Source organism: Salmo trutta, unplaced genomic scaffold (assembly GCF_901001165.1).
Source record: "Salmo trutta unplaced genomic scaffold, fSalTru1.1, whole genome shotgun sequence".
Lineage (NCBI taxonomy): Eukaryota > Metazoa > Chordata > Actinopteri > Salmoniformes > Salmonidae > Salmo > Salmo trutta.
In genome coordinates, this window is record NW_021823319.1 from 1,060,635 (window position 1) to 1,081,757 (window position 21,123).

At 45.4% G+C, this 21,123-nt stretch overlaps 1 protein-coding gene across 1 annotated transcript in view; it reads right to left on the reverse strand.

Annotated features, from left to right (window-relative positions):
• The window catches only part of LOC115190099 (rho GTPase-activating protein SYDE1), a 44,983-nt gene extending 34,966 nt beyond the window's left edge, over positions 1 to 10,017 (reverse strand). The window contains exon 1 of the mRNA XM_029748574.1: positions 9,513 to 10,017. Within this exon, the coding sequence (XP_029604434.1) occupies positions 9,513 to 9,597 (85 nt within the window). The 5' untranslated portion in view covers positions 9,598 to 10,017. The remainder of the gene's footprint in view (positions 1 to 9,512) is intronic.
• Positions 10,018 to 21,123: the final 11,106 nt, after the last annotated feature.

The following is a 21,123-nucleotide window of genomic DNA, read 5'->3' on the forward strand; positions in this document are numbered from 1 at the left end:
TACGACTTGACAAAATTGGATCCTTCATTCGTACCCCCCTGGGCAATTGAACTGATCCCAGAGGCTGCAGCTAGACGGCGCCGGCAGAGAAGAGGTATTCAGAGTAGAGGTCGACCGATTGTGCTTTTTTTTAACACCGATGCCGATTATTGGAGGCCCCAAAAAAGCCGATGCCGATTAATCGGCCGATTTCTGTATATATATTTGTAATAATGACAATTACAACAATACTGAATGAACACTTTTATTTTAACTTAATATAATACATAAATAAAATCAATTTTAGTCTCAAATAAATAATGAAACATGTTCAGTTTGGTTTAAATAATGGAAAAACAAAGTGTTGGAGAAGAGAGTAAAAGTGCACTATGTGCCATGTAAGAAAGCTAACGTTTAAGTTCCTTGCTCAGAACATGGGAACATATGAAAGCTGGTGGTTCAATATTCCCAGTTCTTATAGGAATTATACCGTGTCGACTATTTGTATTTCATACACCTTTTGACTATTGGATGTTCTTATAGGCGCTATAGTATTGCCAGCCTAATCTCAGGAGTTGATAGGCTTGAAGTCATAAACAGCGCTGTGCTTGAAGCATTGCTAAGAGCTGCTGGATAACGCAGTAAAGTGCTGTTTGAATGCTTACGAGCCTGCTGCTGCCTACCACCGCTCTGTCAGTGAAATAGGGCTGTAGTATAAAGTAGTGTACTATATAGGGAATAGGGCTGTAGTATAAAGTAGTGCACTATATAGAGGAATAGGGCTGTAGTATAAAGTAGTGCACTATATAGGGAATAGGGCTGTAGTGTAAAGTAGTGCACTATATAGGGAATAGGGCTGTAGTATAAAGTAGTGCACTATATAGGGAATAGGGCTGTAGTATAAAGTAGTGTACTATATAGGGAATAGGGCTGTAGTATAAAGTAGTGCCCTATATAGGGAATAGGGCTGTAGTATAAAGTAGTGTATTATATAGGGAATAGGGCTGTAGTATAAAGTAGTGCACTATATAGGGAATAGGGCTGTAGTATAAAGTAGTGCACTATATAGGGAATAGGGCTGTAGTATAAAGTAGTGCACTATATAGGGAATAGGGCTGTAGTATAAAGTAGTGTACTATATAGGGAATAGGGCTGTAGTATAAAGTAGTGTTCTATATAGGGAATAGGGCTGTAGTATAAAGTAGTGTACTATATAGGGAATAGGGCTGTAGTATAAAGTAGTGCTCTATATAGGGAATAGGGCTGTAGTATAAAGTAGTGTACTATATAGGGAATAGGGCTGTAGTATAAAGTAGTGGACTATATAGGGAATAGGGCTGTAGTATAAAGTAGTGGACTATGTAGGGAATAGGGCTGTAGTATAAAGTAGTGCACTATATAGGGAATAGGGCTGTAGTATAAAGTAGTGCTCTATATAGGGAATAGGGCTGTAGTATAAAGTAGTGTACTATATAGGGAATAGGGCTGTAGTATAAAGTAGTGGACTATATAGGGAATAGGGCTGTAGTATAAAGTAGTGCACTATATAGGGAATAGGGCTGTAGTATAAAGTAGTGCACTATATAGGGAATAGGGCTGTAGTATAAAGTAGTGGACTATATAGGGAATAGGGCTGTAGTATAAAGTAGTGTACTATATAGGGAATAGGGCTGTAGTATAAAGTAGTGCTCTATATAGGGAATAGGGTGCCATTTGGGATACAGCGTGTCCTGCTGGCTGGAACAGGCCAGGTTGTTGAAACCATCAGGTCCTTGAAGTATTCTGGAAACGTAGTTGGAGGTTATTACAGTGGACTGCAGCAGAACGAGCAGACCTTGGCCCTGACTTTGTTTTTACTGTGTCCCAAATGGCACTCTCTGGCCTATTTAGTGCACTACTTTGACCAGGTCCCCATAAGGTTCTGCTAAAAACTATAGTGCTCTGTAAAGGGGGAAAGAGTGCCATTTGGGATGCAGTTTCTGTTTTCACAGACAGACATGTTCTCAGGGTGGGAATGTGGTCCCACGGTAGGCTAGCCTGGTTAAACCACACTGACTGCTGGGTTCACCATTCAGCCTTCTGAAACCAGGAAGCTAGGTAGTCCCAACAGGACTAATGGGATCACCATTCAGCCTTCTGAAACCAGGAAGCTAGGTAGTCCCAACAGGACTAATGGGATCACCATTCAGCCTTCTGAAACCAGGAAGCTAGGTAGTCCCAACAGGACTAATGGGATCACCATTCAGCCTTCTGAAACCAGGAAGCTAGGTAGTCCCAACAGGACTAATGGGATCACCATTCAGCCTTCTGAAACCAGGAAGCTAGGTAGTCCCAACAGGACTAATGGGATCACCATTCAGCCTTCTGAAACCAGGAAGCTAGGTAGTCCCAACAGGACTAATGGGATCACCATTCAGCCTTCTGAAACCAGGAAGCTAGGTAGTCCCAACAGGACTAATGGGATCACCATTCAGCCTTCTGAAACCAGGAAGCTAGGTAGTCCCAACGGGACTAATGGGATCACCATTCAGCCTTCTGAAACCAGGAAGCTAGGTAGTCCCAACAGGACTAATGGGATCACCATTCAGCCTTCTGAAACCAGGAAGCTAGGTAGTCCCAACAGGACTAATGGGATCACCATTCAGCCTTCTGAAACCAGGAAGCTAGGTAGTCCCAACAGGACTAATGGGATCACCATTCAGCCTTCTGAAACCAGGAAGCTAGGTAGTCCCAACAGGACTAATGGATTCACCATTCAGCCTTCTGAAACCAGGAAGCTAGGTAGTCCCAACAGGACTAATGGGATCAGCATTCAGCCTTCTGAAACCAGGAAGCTAGGTAGTCCCAACGGGACTAATGGGATCGCCATTCAGCCTTCTGAAACCAGGAAGCTAGGTAGTCCCAACAGGACTAATGGGATCGCCATTCAGCCTTCTGAAACCAGGAAGCTAGGTAGTCCCAACGGGACTAATGGGATCAACATTCAGCCTTCTGAAACCAGGAAGCTAGGTAGTCCCAACGGGACTAATGGGATCGCCATTCAGCCTTCTGAAACCAGGAAGCTAGGTAGTCCCAACGGGACTAATGGGATCGCCATTCAGCCTTCTGAAACCAGGAAGCTAGGTAGTCCCAACGGGACTAATGGGATCGCCATTCAGCCTTCTGAAACCAGGAAGCTAGGTAGTCCCAACAGGACTAATGGGATCAACATTCAGCCTTCTGAAACCAGGAAGCTAGGTAGTCCCAACGGGACTAATGGGATCGCCATTCAGCCTTCTGAAACCAGGAAGCTAGGTAGTCCCAACAGGACTAATGGGATCACCATTCAGCCTTCTGAAACCAGGAAGCTAGGTAGTCCCAACAGGACTAATGGGATCACCTCGTCCAGACATGACAGGCCACTCAAATGTTGTCATTTGTAACAACTATAGGCGATAGGCCAATTTAATGTTAGTGATGGAGCATTTTCTCAATGTGTCCATTCATCAGTAATGCCTCATCATCATCATCATCATCCTCAACAACAGGGTCTGTACAAAACAGGCTCTGTTATACACTGGAGTATATGACACGCCCCCTCTGACCTAACAGCGATGTCATACGTAATTATACTGCTGCAGGGGAGGAGAGAAGAGGAGGAGAGAAGAAGAGGAGGAGGAGAGGAGGAGGAGAGAAGAGGAGAGAAGAGGAGAGAGAAAGGAGAGAGAAGAGGAGGAGAGAAGAGGAGGAGAGAAGAGGAGAGAAGAGAAGGAGAGAAGAGGAGGAGAGAAGAGGAGAGAAGAGGAGAGGAGGAGAGAAGGGGAGTAGAGAAGAGAAGGAGACAAGAGGAGGAGAGAAGAGGAGGAGAGAAGAGGAGAGGAGGAGAGAAGGGGAGGAGAGAAGAGAAGGAGAGAAGAGGAGGAGAGAAGAGGAGGAGAGAAGAGGAGGAGAGAAGGGGAGAGAAGAGGAGGAGAGAAGAGGGGGAGAGAAGAGGAGGAGAGAAGAGGAGAGAAGAGGAGAGGAGGAGAGAAGAGGAGGAGAGAAGAGGAGGAGAGAGAGGAGAGAAGAGGAGGGGAGGAGAGAAGAGGAGAGAAGGGGAGGAGAGAAGAGGAGAGGAGGAGAGAAGAGAAGGAGAGGAGGAGGAGAGAAGAGGAGAGAGAAGAGGAGAGGAAGGAGGAGAAGAGAAGGAGAGGAGGAGGAGAGAAGGGGAGAGGAGGAGAGAGAAGAGGAGGAGAGAAGGGGAGAGAAGAGGAGGAGAGAAGAGGAGGAGAGAAGAGGAGAGAGAAGAGGAGAGAAGAGGAGAGAAGAGGAGAGAAGGGGAGAGGAGGAGGAGAGAAGAGGAGAGAAGAGGAGAGAAGGGGAGAGGAGGAGGAGAGAAGAGGAGAGAAGAGGAGAGGAGAGAAGGGGAGAGGAGAGGAGGAGGAGAGAAGAGGAGAGAAGAGGAGAGAAGAGGGAGGAGGAGGGAGGAAGAGAGAGAGGAGAGAAGAGGAGAGGAGAGGAGAGAAGCGAAGGAGAGAGAGGAGAGAGAGGGAGAGAAGAGGAGAGAGGAGGAGGAGAGAAGAGGAGGAGAAGAGGAGAGAAGGGGAGGGAGGGGAGAGAAGAGGAGAGAAGAGGAGAGAAGGGGGAGAGGAGGAGGAGAGGAAGAGGAGAGAAGAGGAGAGAAGGGGAGAGGAGGAGGAGAGAGAAGAGGAGAGAGAGGAGGAGGGGAGGAGAGAAGGGGAGAGGAGGAGGAGAGAAGAGGAGAGAGGAGAGAAGAGGAGAGAAGGGGAGAGGAGGAGAGGAGAGAAGAGGAGAGAAGAGGAGAGAAGGAGAGAAGAGAAGGAGAGGAGGAGGAGAGAAGGGGAGAGGAGGAGGAGAGAAGAGGAGAGAAGAGGAGAGAAGGGGAGAGGAAGAGGAGAGAAGAGGAGAGAAGGGGAGAGGAGGAGGAGAGAAGAGGAGAGAAGAGGAGAGAAGGAGAGAAGAGAAGGAGAGGAGGAGGAGAGAAGGGGAGAGGAGGAGAGAAGGAGAGAAGAGAAGGAGAGGAGGAGGAGAGAAGGGGAGAGGAGGAGAGAAGAGGAGGAGAGAAGGGGAGAGAAGTGGAGGAGAGAAGAGGAGAGGAGGAGAGAAGAGAAGGAGGAGAGAAGGGGAGAGGAGGAGAGAAGAGAAGGAGAGGAGGAGGAGAGAAGAGGAGAGAAGAGGAGAGAAGGAGAGAAGAGAAGGAGAGGAGGAGGAGAGAAGGGGAGAGAAGGAGAGAAGAGAAGGAGAGGAGGAGGAGAGAAGAGGAGAGAAGGGGAGAGAAGGGGAGAGAAGAGTAGAGGAGGAGAGAAGAGGAGGAGAGAAGAGGAGGAGAGAAGAGGAGGAGAGGAGAGAAGGAGAGGAGAGAAGAGAAGGAGAGGAGGAGGAGAGAAGAGGAGAGAAGAGGAGAGAAGGGGAGAGGAGGAGAGAAGAGGAGGAGAGAAGAGGAGGAGAGAAGAGGAGGAGAGAAAACTAAATGTTGGCACGTTCACACAGACTTCAACATTAATGTTTGTCATTGCCCTTCAACCTTGGGACTGTGGGACAAATACAGCTTTCTCAAACAGAGTCCCAGCCCATATGCTGTCCAGCCCTGGTGAAATCCCATCCAAGAGTTTTATAAAGGCTTATTCACATGACTACAGAGTTCAGGGCAGAGAGTAGACTGGCACAATGATGCTCTTTCATTTATATTTCTGTTCATTTACTACTAATGATGAAGAGGAGGGAGGTGTAGGTTGGCCTGTTTCTGTGAGTTGACTTTACTAATGATGAAGAGGAGGGAGGTGTAGGTTGGCCTGTTTCTGTGAGTTGACTTTACTAATGATGAAGAGGAGGGAGGTGTAGGTTGGCCTGTTTCTGTGAGTTGACTTCACTAATGATGAAGAGGAGGGAGGTATAGGTTGGCCTGTTTCTGTGAGTTGACTTTACTAATGATGAAGAGGAGGGAGGTGTAGGTTGGCCTGTTTCTGTGAGTTGACTTCACTAATGATGAAGAGGAGGGAGGTATAGGTTGGCCTGTTTCTGTGAGTTGACTTCACTCATGATGAAGAGGAGGGAGGTGTAGGTTGGCCTGTTTCTGTGAGTTGACTTTACTAATGATGAAGAGGAGGGAGGTATAGATTGGCCTGTTTCTGTGAGTTGACTTCACTAATGATGAAGAGGAGGGAGGTGTAGATTGGCCTGTTTCTGTGTAGGATACAAACCCCCGGCATCATGTTCTCTCTCTGTGTCAATGTGTGGGAATCTACTGTCTGTAACATCTAGACTATAAATGGTTTTGATTACAAGGTATACGGCTTTTCATAGCAGATCTAGAGAACTTAAGCAGAAGGTTAGGATAATTAGGTTGTTAGAAAACGGGTTAGGGTTAGGTAAAATTTTTAAAAAAAACAATTTGACATAAGCTGTCTGTATCCCATTTAGACCAAACCGCTATAGGAGGGTCTGGGGCAGGGTTGGAGAGGCGCGACCCCGCCCTGTCTGACTCGCGTGTATTGATCCTGAATGGCTGAATTATGTCACACTGGCACATCTGCAGACAAATGCATTTTTTTTAGGCCCATTTCGGAGATAAAGGTAGTCCAACAGATCTAGTATTCTCCGCTAGATCTGTTGTGTTACCGTCGGTATTCTCTCTCTAGATCTGTTGTGTTACCGTCGGTATTCTCTCTCTAGATCTGTTGTGTTACCGTCGGTATTCTCTCTCTAGATCTGTTGTGTTACCGTCGGTATTCTCTCTCTAGATCTGTTGTGTTACCGTCGGTATTCTCCGCTAGATCTGTTCTGTTACCGTCGGTATTCTCTCTCTAGATCTGTTGTGTTACCGTCGGTATTCTCCACTAGATCTGTTGTGTTACCGTCGGTATTCTCCACTAGATCTGTTGTGTTACCGTCGGTATTCTCTCTCTAGATCTGTTGTGTTACCGTCGGTATTCTCTCTCTAGATCTGTTGTGTTACCGTCGGTATTCTCCGCTAGATCTGTTCTGTTACCGTCGGTATTCTCTCTCTAGATCTGTTGTGTTACCGTCGGTATTCTCTCTCTAGATCTGTTGTGTTACCGTCGGTATTCTCCACTAGATCTGTTGTGTTACCGTCGGTATTCTCCACTAGATCTGTTGTGTTACCGTCGGTATTCTCCACTAGATCTGTTGTGTTACCATCGGTATTCTCTCTCTAGATCTGTTGTGTTACCGTCGGTATTCTCTCTCTAGATCTGTTGTGTTACCGTCGGTATTCTCTCTCTAGATCTGTTGTGTTACCGTCGGTATTCTCTCTCTAGATCTGTTGTGTTACCGTCGGTATTCTCCGCTAGATCTGTTGTGTTACCGTCGGTATTCTCTCTCTAGATCTGTTGTGTTACCGTCGGTATTCTCTCTCTAGATCTGTTGTGATACCGTCGGTATTCTCTCTCTAGATCTGTTGTGTTACCGTCGGTATTCTCCGCTAGATCTGTTGTGTTACCGTCGGTATTCTCCGCTAGATCTGTTGTGTTACCGTCGGTATTCTCCGCTAGATCTGTTGTGTTACCGTCGGTATTCTCCGCTAGATCTGTTGTGTTACCGTCGGTATTCTCCGCTAGATCTGTTGTGTTACCGTCGGTATTCTCTCTCTAGATCTGTCGCGTTACCGTCGGTATTCTCTCTCTAGATCTGTCGTGTTACCGTCGGTATTCTCTCTCTAGATCTGTCGTGTTACCGTCGGTATTCTCTCTCTAGATCTGTCGTGTTACCGTCGGTATTCTCTCTCTAGATCTGTTGTGTTACCGTCGGTATTCTCTCTCTAGATCTGTTGTGTTACCGTCGGTATTCTCTCTCTAGATCTGTTGTGTTACCGTCGGTATTCTCTCTCTAGATCTGTTGTGTTACCGTCGGTATTCTCTCTCTAGATCCGTTGTGTTACCGTCGGTATTCTCTCTCTAGATCTGTTGTGTTACCGTCGGTATTCTCCTCTAGATCTGTTGTGTTACCGTCGGTATTTTCTCTCTAGATCTGTTGTGTTACCGTCGGTATTCTCCACTAGATCTGTTGTGTTACCGTCGGTATTCTCTCTCTAGATCTGTTGTGTTACCGTCGGTATTCTCTCTCTAGATCTGTTGTGTTACCGCGGTATGTCTCCGCTAGATCTGTTCTGTTACCGTCGGTATTCTCCTCTCTAGATCTTTATGTTGTTAACGTCGGTAGTTCTCCACTAGATTGTGTGTTACCGTTGTATCTCTCTATAGATTGTTGAGTGGTACTGTCGGTTTCTCTCTCTAGATCTGTTTGTGTACGTCGGATTCTCTCTCTAGACTGTGTGTTTACGGTCGGTATTCTCCGCTAGATCTGGTGTGTTACCGGGCCGGTATTCTCTCTCTATATCTGTTTTGATACCGTCGGTATCTCTCTCCTTAGATCTGTATGTGGTTAACCGTCGGATTCTCTCTCTAGATCTGTTGTGTGGGATACCGTCGGTATTCTCTTCTCTAGATCTGTTGTGTTACCGTCGGTATGTCTCCGCTAGAATCTCGGTTATTCTCCGCTAGATCTGTTGTGTTACCGTCGGTATTCTCCGCTAGATCTGTTGTGTTACCGTCGGTATTCTCTCTCTAGATCTGTTGTGTTACCGTCGGTATTCTCTCTCTAGATCTGTTGTGATACCGTCGGTATTCTCTCTCTAGATCTGTTGTGTTACCGTCGGTATTCTCCGCTAGATCTCGGTATTCTCCGCTAGATCTGTTGTGTTACCGTCGGTATTCTCCGCTAGATCTGTTGTGTTACCGTCGGTATTCTCTCTCTAGATCTGTTGTGTTACCGTCGGTATTCTCTCTCTAGATCTGTTGTGTTACAGTCGGTATTCTCCGCTAGATCTGTTGTGTTACCGTCGGTATTCTCTCTCTAGATCTGTTGTGTTACCGTCGGTATTCTCTCTCTAGATCTGTTGTGTTACAGTCGGTATTCTCCACTAGATCTGTTGTGTTACCGTCGGTATTCTCTCTCTAGATCTGTTGTGTTACCGTCGGTATTCTCTCTCTAGATCTGTTGTGTTACAGTCGGTATTCTCCACTAGATCTGTTGTGTTACCGTCGGTATTCTCTCTCTAGATCTGTTGTGTTACAGTCGGTATTCTCTCTCTAGATCTGTTGTGTTACAGTCGGTATTCTCCGGTATTCTCCGCTATTTATTCTTGGCTCCGTGTTTCTCTGTCGACAGACCAAAAGAATGTAAACAATGCCCAGAGTGACTTGTGCATTGTGAAACATGTTAAAGTTTAACCAGTATAAAGTGTATTCAGCTGCTTCACTCCTATCCTTGACGTAGCGTAACCCCAATATTTCAGAAACAGCATCACCGTATCGTGCGTGTTTGATGAAAATATATGGCTTTTCTCCGTGCCTGCGGAATGAGTTGCCCGCAAAAAGTCATTTACAATACATGTTTCCGTCATCCGCAGCTGTCTGTTATTTGTGTAAGGCTGGATTACTTATTGATTATCTAGTTTGGGTGAAAAGACACACATGTGAAAAAGACAACGTGTCTTTATAAAGGAATGAAAACTCTAAACATCGTTTTATAGTTACCAGTAAGTTTGGGGTCCGTTTTCCGCCGGGATCGATCCTTTCCCCGCAGCCGAGAGAAGGTCCGTTTCAGCAGGGGTTCAGCCATGGCTGAAACCCCGTGTGTGTTTCTCCCTGCTCGGAACAAGCGGACTGGGAAAGCGGGTTAATTCCTCATCCTTGTCCTGGGTCCATCTGTAAAAGGACTGTTGTGTGAGCCCATCTCTGTCTGTGGAACTTGGTCAATGCTCTCTGAGCTTGGATCCTACGTCCAGGTCTCTCGTCTTGCCAAATTTCACAGGAAACGAATTCCTGGGATTCTTTCCCAAACTTCTTTTTATTTTTTTTATTTTTTTTAAACCACCTCTAGTGCGAGAGAGTTGAGCCGCAGGGAATACGCAAGTGCTCATGGGAGATGTAGTTTCAGCGAAGTCATGGTTAAAACTACAGTAGGTTTCATGCATTGTAACAACGCAACACTTACTCCCCATCTCATAGACAATGACCTATGGCCTTTTCCGCTGTAATTAAACATGTAGCAAATGAATTACTATGTAATAAGCTTGTAATTATATGGAATAATCTTTGCTATGTCTGTGATATGTGGTGGTTTTATCTATTTTAGTTGAATGCCCTGCTGTAAGAAGCCCTGGATAAAAGTGCCTGCTGAATGACCTAAAGGTTAATAAAGCCAGTAGGTCTTTCTAACCCTGATGTGAGACTATGGTAATGTGAGGACTCTATCATGGAGAACTGCTGCCCTTTGCTGGTCCTTCTGGTTAATAAGCCAGTAGGTATTTTCAACCCTGATGTGAGACTATGGTAATGTGAGGACTCTATCATGGAGAACTGCTGCCCTCTGCTGGCCCTTCTGGTTAATAAAGCCAGTAGGTCTTTCTAACCCTGATATGAGACTATGGTAATGTGAGGACTCTATCATGGAGAACTGCTGCCCTCTGCTGGCCCTTCTGGAAAACATTCTATATGTTTTACTATGACCAATGAATGAGGCAACAGACCTGGACTATATACAACTCATATATATATGTACATATACATATACAACTCATACCACTGAACTGAGGAAGTTAAGCTAGGAAATTACCTAGTCTTCTGTTGTTATTATTACGTTTAGGATTCTCAATACATCGTGCAGACAGGAATTAATATCTCTCCGGGAAGCAGAAAGGCAGAGGATTGTGTTTCATGATTAATGACTCATGGTGTAATTCTAGGAACATACAGGAACATACAAGTCATTTTGTTCAACCCGACCTAGAATACCTCACAATTAAATGCCGACCGTATTATCTCCCAAGAGAATTCTCCTCCGTCATCGCCGCGACCGTTTACACCCCCCCCCCCCCCCCCTCAAGCCGAAACCTCGACGGCCCTCAAAGAACTTCACTGGACTTTATGCAAACTGGAAACCACATATCCTGAGGCTGCATTTATTGTAACTGGAGATTTTAACAAAGCAAATCTGAGGACTAGGCTGCCGAAGTTCCATCAACATATTGACCGTCTCTCGACCGTTGCTATTCAAACATCCGGAATGCTTACAAGGCCCTCCCCCGCCCTCCTTTCGGCAAATCTGACCACGACTCCATCTTGCTCCTCCCGTCCTATAGGCAGAAACTCAAACAGGAAGTACCCCGTGCTTCGTAATATTCACCCGCTGGTCTGACCATTCAGAATCCACGCTTCAGGATTGTTTTGATCACGTGGACTGGGATATGTCCCGGGTAGCTTGAGAAAATAATCTAGATGCATACACGGATACGGTGAATGAGTTCATCGGGAAGTGTATTAGGAGATGTTGTTCCCACTGTGACTATTAAAACCTACCCTAACCAGAAACCGGCAAGGCGACTGGTAATATGGCAGAATATAAACAGTGTAGTAATTCACTCCGCGAGGGAATCAAACAAGCTACATGTCAGTATAGAGATAAAATGGAGTCGCAATTCAACGGCTCAAACACAATGACGTATGTGGCAGGGTCTACAGACAATCACAGACTACAAAAAGAAAACCAGCCACGTTGCAGAGACCGACGTCTTCGCTTCCGGACAGGCTAAACAACATTCTCCGCACGCTTTGAAGATAATACAGTGCCACCGACGCGGCCCGCTACCAAGGACTGTGGGCTTTCCTTCTCTCTGTGGCCGACGTGACTAAAGCATTTAAACGTGTTAAACCTCGCAAGGCTGCCGGCCCAGACGGCATCCTTAGCCGCGTCCTCAGAGCATGCACAGACCAGCTGGCTGGTGTGTTTACGGACATATTCAATCGCTCCCCATCCCAGTCTGCTGTCCCCACATGCTTCTAGATGGCCACCATTGTTCCTGTATCTAAGAAGGCAAAGGTAACTGAACTTAATGACTATCGCCCCTGTAGCACTCACTTCTGTCATCATGAAGTGCTTTGAGAGACTAGTTAAGGATCATATCACCTCTACCTACCTGACACCGTAGACCCACTTCAATTTGCTTACCACCCCAATTGATCCACAGACAATGCAATTGCCATCACTCGGCACACTGCCCTATTCTATCTGGACAAGAGGAATACTATGTAAGAAGTCTGTTCATTGACTATAGCTCAGCATTCAACACCATAGTACCCTCCAAGCTCATCATTAAGCTTGGGGCCTGGGTCTGAACCCCGCCCTGTGCAACTGGGTCCTGGACTTCCTGTCGGGCCGCCCCTAGGTGGTGAAGGTAGGAAACATCACCTCCACTCTGCTGATCCTCAACACTGGGGCCCCACAAGGGTGCGTGCTCAACCCCCTCCTGTACTCCCTGTTCACCCATGACTGCATGGCCAAGCACGCCTCCAACTCAATCATCAAGTTTTCAGACGACACAACAGTAGTGGGCTTGATTACCAACGATGACGAGACGGCCTACAGGGAGGAGGTGAGGGCTCTGGGAATGTGATGCCTGGAAAACAACCTCTCACTCAACGTCAACAAAACAAAGTGTAACGTCTGCTTCCAGCTCACACTCTCAAACACATAGATCCCCTAAACGCAGCTCACTCTCCAGATCCCAATCAGCTGAATTCTAATCACCTCTTCACACACCTGTATGTGATTATCACACACTATTTAGTTCAGTCCTTTGCACCCCATCACTGTGAGGTATTGTTTGTTTTGTGACACACGTTTTTCTGAGCTCTGTTTTTCCCGTGATTTACTCCTCCCGTGTATGATAGTTTTTGCCTGCCTCACTAACGACGTCATTTTGCCTTTTCCCTGCCTGCACTTTAGCCTATCGGATTTCCTGTTATCAACCTATTGCCTGATCTCCCAGACTACGTTACTAGCTGTTTCCCTGCCTGTACTGTTGCCCTTTTGGACCCCATGTGTATGACCTTCTGCCTGCCCCTGGACCCAGCTACCTGCCTCCTCCTGTGGTCCTTTGCAATAAACACCTGCTGCGTCCTGCACTTGAAACCAACTCTCTGTCTCCCCTCGTGTTCATTACACAAAGGAGATGATCGTGGACTTCAGGATACAGCAGAGGGTGCACCCCTGTATCCACATTGACGGGACTGCAGTGGAGTAGGTGGATTATTTTGACTTTAACAAATACTTAGATTAAACATATTGTGCTATTTATCACAGACTACTTTGTAGCGTCCCACCCGCGGGACAGACTATTCAACAGACAGTGAAATAGCAGGGCGGCAAATTCAAAACAACAAATTTCATAATTCAAATTTCTCAAACATACAACTATTATATCCCATTTTAAAGATACACTTCTCGTTAATCCAACCACATTGTCCGATTTCAAAAAGGCTTTATGGCGAAAGCATAACATTCGATTATGTTAGGACAGCGCCAAGAAAAACCACACAGCCATTTTCCAAGCAAGGAGAGGCGTCACAAAAACCAGAAATACAGCTAAAATGAATCACTAACCTTTGATGATCTTCATCAGATGGCACTCATAGGACTTCATGTTACACAATACATGGATGTTTTGCTCGATAAAGTTCATATTTATATCCAAAAACCCCATTTTACATTGGCGTGCAATGTTCAGAAATGTTTTGCCTCCCAAAACTTCCGGTGAATGAGCACATCAATCAGAAATACTCATCATAAACGTTGATAAAATATTCAACAGTTATTCAAAGAATTATAGATACACTTCTCCTTAATGCAACCTCTGTGTCAGATTTCAAAAAAGCTTTACGGCGAAAGCAAATTTTGCCATAATCTGAGTACAGTGCTCATATATCAAAACAAGCCATACAGATACCCGTCATTTTGGAGTCAACAGAAATGACAAAAATTACATTATAAATATTCACTTACCTTTGATGATCTCCATCAGAATGCACTCCCAGGAATCCCAGTTCCACAATAAATGTTTGTTTTGTTCGATAAAGTCCATAATTTATGTCCAAATACCTCCTTTTTGTTCGCGCGTTTAGTCCACTACTCCAAATTCAGGAAGCGCACGCAAAATGTCACGACAAAAAGTCAAAAAAAGTTATATTTACGTTTGTAAAAACATGTCAAACGCGGTGTAGCATCAATCTTTTGGATGTTTTTATCATAAATCTTCAGTAATATTCCAACCGGACAATTCCAATGTCTTCAAAAAAGAAAAGGAACACAGCTAACTCTCATGTGAGTGCGCACCACTTAGCTCATGTCATTTTCTCACTCATCTACTTCCAGGAGCTCTTATTCTCTCCCCATTCACAGTAGAAGCATGAAACAACGTTCTAAAGACTGTTGACATCTAGTGGAAGCCTTAGGAAGTGCAAAATGAACCCTAAGCCACTGTATACTGGATAGGCAATCACTTGAAAACTACAAACCTCAGATTTCCACACTTCCTGGTTGGATTTTCTCAGGTTTTTGCCTGCCATATGAATTCTGTTATACTCACTGACATCATTCAAACAGTTTTAGAATCTTCAGAGTGTTTTCTATCCAAATGTACTAAAAATATGCATATCCTATCTTCTGAGCCTGAGTAGCAGGCAGTTTACTACGGGCACACCTTTCATCCGGACGTCAAAATATTGCCCCCTACTCTAGAGAAGTTAAGGACATTTGTTTTGAAACCATTTCAAATGTTTAAATAGTGGCACAAAATAACATCTGTTGTGTTCCCGGTCAAAAATATTCCCATTTTTTTTGACCCAGAATGTACCAACAACCTCAGCAGGGTGCTCTTCCTCATCACTGGATTGTTCCACATCGGTTGTCTCTTGGTCTGGACTATATTCTGTGTTTTCTTCAACTTCTGACACTTCCTCCTCTAATGTATCTTCACTGTCAGTTTCCTGGCCTCTCTCTCCTCCTCACCAGTGTCATGATCAAAGATATGATCAAGAGCCTCACATACAGTATATCGTTTGGTCATTGTGCCGCCACAGAATGAATTGTGAGCAAGGCCTCAAAAAGAAGCTTTATATACCAGAGCTGCGAGAAAAGTTCTATATATTATCAAAACAATGTTGCAATTGTTTGTGAGAATGCCAACAGGTGTGGTTCCCGTGGGGGTTGCCATGGAAGCCAAGAAGGGGAGTGAGGTGTGTGTGTGCGCTCAAACACACACACGTGTTAAGTGGAGCGACACAGGGGAACCTAAGAGCAGACTCAGACGAGGAAACAGGGATGAATGAACCAAGATATTTATTGTAACACAGGGAGATATAGGATTGCAGATCCCAGGAAGCTCAGATGAGTTGTAGAAAAACCAGATGTGGAGGCTGAGGTTGGAGTTAGCTGAGTAGAACAGGGTAAACAGGTCCTGAGGGGAATCCAAGGTAATTGGGTGGTGAGATGTGGAACAGGAGACAGAGAGGTAAACTGCAATGAGAGGATAAACGGTGTCAGGCAGGGAAACAGGCACAGCAGAGTAACAGGACCTTGACTAACCATAAAATGTCTAGACTCACAAACTGACTGAGCAGAGATTACCATCTGGCAGAGTGGAAGTGGCAGGACTGAGTATTTGTAGAGGTCTTGATTATGGAACGAGTTGCAGCTGGTAGGCATCTGCTCTGACTCCAGCACACCTGTCTCCAACCACACAATCACACAGAGAGGGAGAGAGAGAGTACAGGGGGAGTAACTGCAGGTCAAGAAGACAGCGGATGAACACAGAGGGTGTAGCAGGGGGGTCTGGGAGAGGAAGTGTGTCCATCTGATGAATGGTCATGTGCCTGAACTCAATTATATACACTAATTGTAGTCTCACACATTCATTTCTAATGACGGGTCATTTTTGACCGGGAACACCACAGGTGTATAAAAGTTAAATAAAACACCCAAAATATTATGAAAAACATCCAAAATGTATTTTGTGTGTTCAGATCCCCTGTGTGGACAAAGTCATGGAACCTTATGACAATCAGATTAAATGAACTACATTTTTCAGAGAGAAAATTTGTAAATCGGTCCAATTCAACCGGGAACACAACCGGAGGGTTAATCCTCACTGATGCATATTAAACTAATGTCGTGGAGGTATACCACTTATCAGTTACGTAGTACAATAGAGAAATCATACACAAACTAGCCTACACAATCACCCCCACATGCTTCCCTGTAGCTCAGTTGGTAGAGCATGGTGTTTGCAACGCCAGGGTTGTGGGTTTGATTCCCACGGGGGGCCAGCACAGGAAAAAAATGTATGAAATTGCATGAAATTTATGCCTTCACCACTGTAAGTCGCTCTGGATAAGAGCGTCTGCTAAATGATGTAATGGAAATACATTAACGTGCGTGCAGCACACACAGCCTAGTCTCAGCGGAATATCATCTGCAGGCAGCGAGGACACACAGCTCTCAACTGGTTTTGGCGTGGAGCAGCTCACAGAAGAAATGACATCAGTAGCCGGTAGAGTAGGTAGGAAAGACGTTTCAACTTATATCTACCAGCAAATGGAAAACTAATAGGAAAACAGGGTGCCTTTCCTGTGCTGTGCAGGCTGTTTGGGGCATAATTTGAGTTACCTATGTTAGTTATAGGACTGGGTGTGTTAGCTATAGGACTGGGTGTGTTAGTTATAGGACTGGGTGTGTTAGCTATAGGACTGGGTGTGTTAGCTACAGGACTGGGTGTGTTAGCTATAGGACTGGGTGTGTTAGCTATAGGACTGGGTGTGTTAGTTATAGGACTGGGTGTGTTAGCTATAGGACTGGGTGTGTTAGCTATAGGACTGGGTGTGTTAGCTATAGGACTGGGTGTGTTAGCTATAGGACTGGGTGTGTTAGCTACAGGACTGGGTGTGTTAGCTATAGGACTGGGTGTGTTAGCTACAGGACTGGGTGTGTTAGCTATAGGACTGGGTGTGTTAGCTATAGGACTGGGTGTGTTAGCTATAGAACTGGGTGTGTTAGCTATAGAACTGGGTGTGTTAGCTATAGGACTGGGTGTGTTAGCTAAAGGGTGTGTTAGCTATAGGACTGGGTGTGTTAGCTATAGGACTGGGTGTGTTAAATAAAGGGTGTGTTAGCTATAGGACTGGGTGTGTTAGCTATAGGACTGGGTGTGTTAGCTACAGGACTGGGTGTGTTAGCTATAGGACTGGGTGTGTTAGCTATAGGACTGGGTGTGTTAGCTATAGGACTGGGTGTGTTAGCTATAGGACTGGGTGTGTTAGCTACAGGACTGGGTGTGTTAGCTATAGGACTGGGTGTGTTAGCTACAGGACTGGGTGTGTTAGCTATAGGACTGGGTGTGTTAGCTATAGGACTGGGTGTGTTAGCTATAGAACTGGGTGTGTTAGCTATAGAACTGGGTGTGTTAGCTACAGGACTGGGTGTGTTAGCTATAGGACTGGGTGTGTTAGCTATAGGACTGGGTGTGTTAGCTAAAGGGTGTTTTAGCTATAGGACTGGGTGTGTTAGCTATAGGACTGGGTGTGTTAGCTAAAGGGTGTGTTAGCTATAGGACTGGGTGTGTTAGCTATAGGACTGGGTGTGTTAGTTATAGGACTGGGTGTGTTAGCTATAGGACTGGGTGTGTTAGCTATAGGACTGGGTGTGTTAGCTACAGGACTGGGTGTGTTAGCTATAGGACTGGGTGTGTTAGCTACAGGACTGGGTGTGTTAGCTATAGGACTGGGTGTGTTAGCTATAGAACTGGGTGTGTTAGCTATAGGACTGGGTGTGTTAGTTATAGGACTGGGTGTGTTAGCTATAGGACTGGGTGTGTTAGTTATAGGACTGGGTGTGTTAGTTATAGGACTGGGTGTGTTAGCTATAGGACTGGGTGTGTTAGTTATAGGACTGGGTGTGTTAGCTATAGGACTGGGTGTGTTAGCTATAGGACTGGGTGTGTTAGCTATAGGACTGGGTGTGTTTGCTATAGGACTGGGTGTGTTAGCTATAGGGTGTGTTAGCTATAGGACTGGGTGTGTTAGCTATGGGACTGGGTGTGTTAGCTATAGGACTGGGTGTGTTAGCTATAGGACTGGGTGTGTTAGCTATAGGACTGGGTGTGTTAGCTACAGGACTGGGTGTGTTAGCTACAGGACTGGGTGTGTTAGCTATAGGACTGGGTGTGTTAGCTATAGGACTGGGTGTGTTAGTTATTACATGTTATCCAGGGTTTATTCTGTGTTGTCCAGGGTTTATTCTGTGTTGTCCAGGGTTTATTCTGTGTTGTCCAGGGTTTATGACATGTTATCCAGGGTTTATGACATTAAGTGGTAAAACAATAGGTTAGGTTAACGCTGAGAGCTGATCGAGATGACCAAAGACAAGTAGATTGAACACTAATGCAGCAAGAAACCCTGCTCTATTTTAACCCAGCAGATGGGTGGGTAAAATGGTATTAACATAATAAAAGGTGTGTTTACATGTGTTTTACTTGTGTAGATTGAAGTTAACTTTCTTCTGATGCAGCAGAACTCTGTCCAATGTCAGGGCTGTGATACTTTAAGTGGTGTGTCTTCATACTGAATGACTGACTGAAACGCTTCCCACAGTGAGAGCAGCGGTAAGGCTTCTCTCCTGTGTGAGTTATCTAGTGTCTATTCCGGTTTCCTACCAGACTGTCAATCTTTCCACACTGAGGGCAGTGGTAAGTAAGGGTTATTTCCTGTGTGAGTTAGCTGGTGTATCTTTGGGAAATATAAACTGGTGAAACTATCCCCACATTGAGGGCAGTGGTTAGGCTTCTCTCCTGCATGAGTTAGCTGGTGCTTCTTCAGATTTTATTAAAGACTGAAACCCTTCCCGCACTAAGAGCAGTTGTAAGGCTTCTCTCCTGTGTGAGTTAGCTGGTGTCTGTTCAGCTTTCCTACCAGACTGAAACTCTTCCGGCACAGAGCAGTGGTAAGGTTAATCCTTTGTGTGAGTTATTTGGTGCCTCTTCAAGCTACTTGGGGTTGAACAACTCTTGCCACATTGACCACACGGGGTAAATTTGACAGCCTTCTGGTGTTATTTAAGGTGAGTTGAACAAATAAAACTGCCTCTGTAGTCTGAGCACCGGCCTAAAAGTTGGCCTTCTCAACTCCTCTGGCTCATAGAAACTAGTGAATGTATTGATGATGTTTTCATCTTGAGTTCCTCTGCCTGTGTTGTTTATGGTTTCCTGATGCTGTGGAACTGGGCTCGCAGTCTGAGACTGTTGGAGCTCTTTCCTGTGGGAATATGAACAGATATGGGGATAGAATCAGGAACAGAGCATTGAAAAGGGGCTTTAAAAAAAAACTTGATGATGCAAGTACAATAATAGAGTTTTTGAATCCCCTGTGGCCACCAAAGCACTAACCTCTCTCCATTCCACACACCTGAACTTACCTGGGTCAGGTTTCTGAGAAGGTAGTTGCATGATATATTGTTCACCTAAACACTACTGCCACGAACAAAATGTTAGAAAATTCAAAATGTTACCTCAACTCTATTAAAAGGACAGGCCAGTGTTAGCTTAGCTAGTATCATTAGTATAGGTGGGTGGCTGTTTTGTCTGCTGAGATGTTGTAACATCAGAATATGGCCTTTTTGGCGAGTCCTGAAATAGCGGCACCAACATGCAACTGCATCGACGCGCACAAACTGGAGAGAACCCGTACCGCTGCCCCAACTGCAGCAGCTGAAATCCCACCAGAAAGAAACAATACCACTACCCCAGTGTACGTGAAGGGTTTCGCACAGAGGGGGAACACGAGGGCACACGGTCAGACTCACGTAGAGGAGAAACCTTACCACTGTGCTGACAGCGTGGCCAAGTAGAGCACTACGTACAGAATACGGTGTCATTTGGAGAAACCTTACCACTGTGCTGACAGCGTGGCCAAGTAGAGCACTACGTACAGAATACGGTGTCATTTGAAGAAACCTTACCACTGTGCTGACAGCGTGGCCAGGTAGAGCACTACACACAGAATACAGTGCCATTTGGAGAAACCTTACCACTGTGCTGACAGCGTGGCCAAGTAGAGCACTACGTACAGAATACGGTGTCATTTGAAGAAACCTTACCACTGTGCTGACAGCGTGGCCAGGTAGAGCACTACATACAGAATACAGTGCCATTTGGGATGGACACTAGGCAGGTTTCCGTTGACCCAGGTTTATTTTTAAAAAACAATGTCAACAATGTGTAATGGAAACTGCAGATATATGAGACATTTTCTAAAGATCTATAAAAAAAATGGTATCCGTTCGACAGGGGTTGATTTTTCTTTCTGTCTAATTTTCTTTATGGAGAAAAATGATGATGGAAAACCGTTGCTTAATTATTTTGAAGGTAGACGGCACATGACGTCACTGCGTAACTATAAAGCTCCACTCCAAAATGAATTTGGCTATAATACATACGAATATATTGATAAAAGTCACCTTGTCCTAGAGAGATGTACACTGTTATCAAAACGTCACGCCAGGGTAAACCTACACAAAACACAGTCCTTATTTTAAGTGTTTCTAATATCCACTATCGTGGAAAAATTATTGGAGACATTTCCCTGTTTGACCGCTAGGTTTTATGGGTATTATATGACTCATACTTTGGTACTCTATCAGGTGTGCTAGTGCTGCAAACACGAACAATGTGCCCCACTTTGGGTCCCCTAAGAGGACCAGGATTGGGAAACAGTGCTCTGGGCACTAACGCCAGAGATGGAAGAGAAAGAGAGACATTTCATCGGCTCCTTTTTTTTCTGGTTAGGGTCAATGGACAGAATCAATAAAGCAGGGCTGCTGGGCACCGGTCGATGTATGGCCCGTGACGTGAACGGCCAAAAGCCAGCACCTCTCCCTCAAAGTAATCAAGACAAAGGAGATGATTGTGGACTACAGGTAAAAGGAGGACCGAGCATGCCCCCATTCTCATCGACTGGGCTGTAGTGGAGCAAGTTGAGAGCCTCAAGTTCCTTGGTGTCCACATCACCAACAAACTAACATGGTCCAAGCACACCAAGACAGTCGTGAAGAGGGCACGACAACACCTATTCCCCCTCAGGAGACTGAAAATATTTGGCATGAGTCCTCAGATCGTCAAAAAGTTAGACAGCTGCACCATCGAGAGCATCCTGACTGGTTGCATCCCCACCTGGTATGGCAACTGCTCGGCCTCTGACCACAAGGTGCTACAGAGGGTAGTTTGTACGGCCCAGTACATCACCGGGGCCAAGCTTCCTGCCA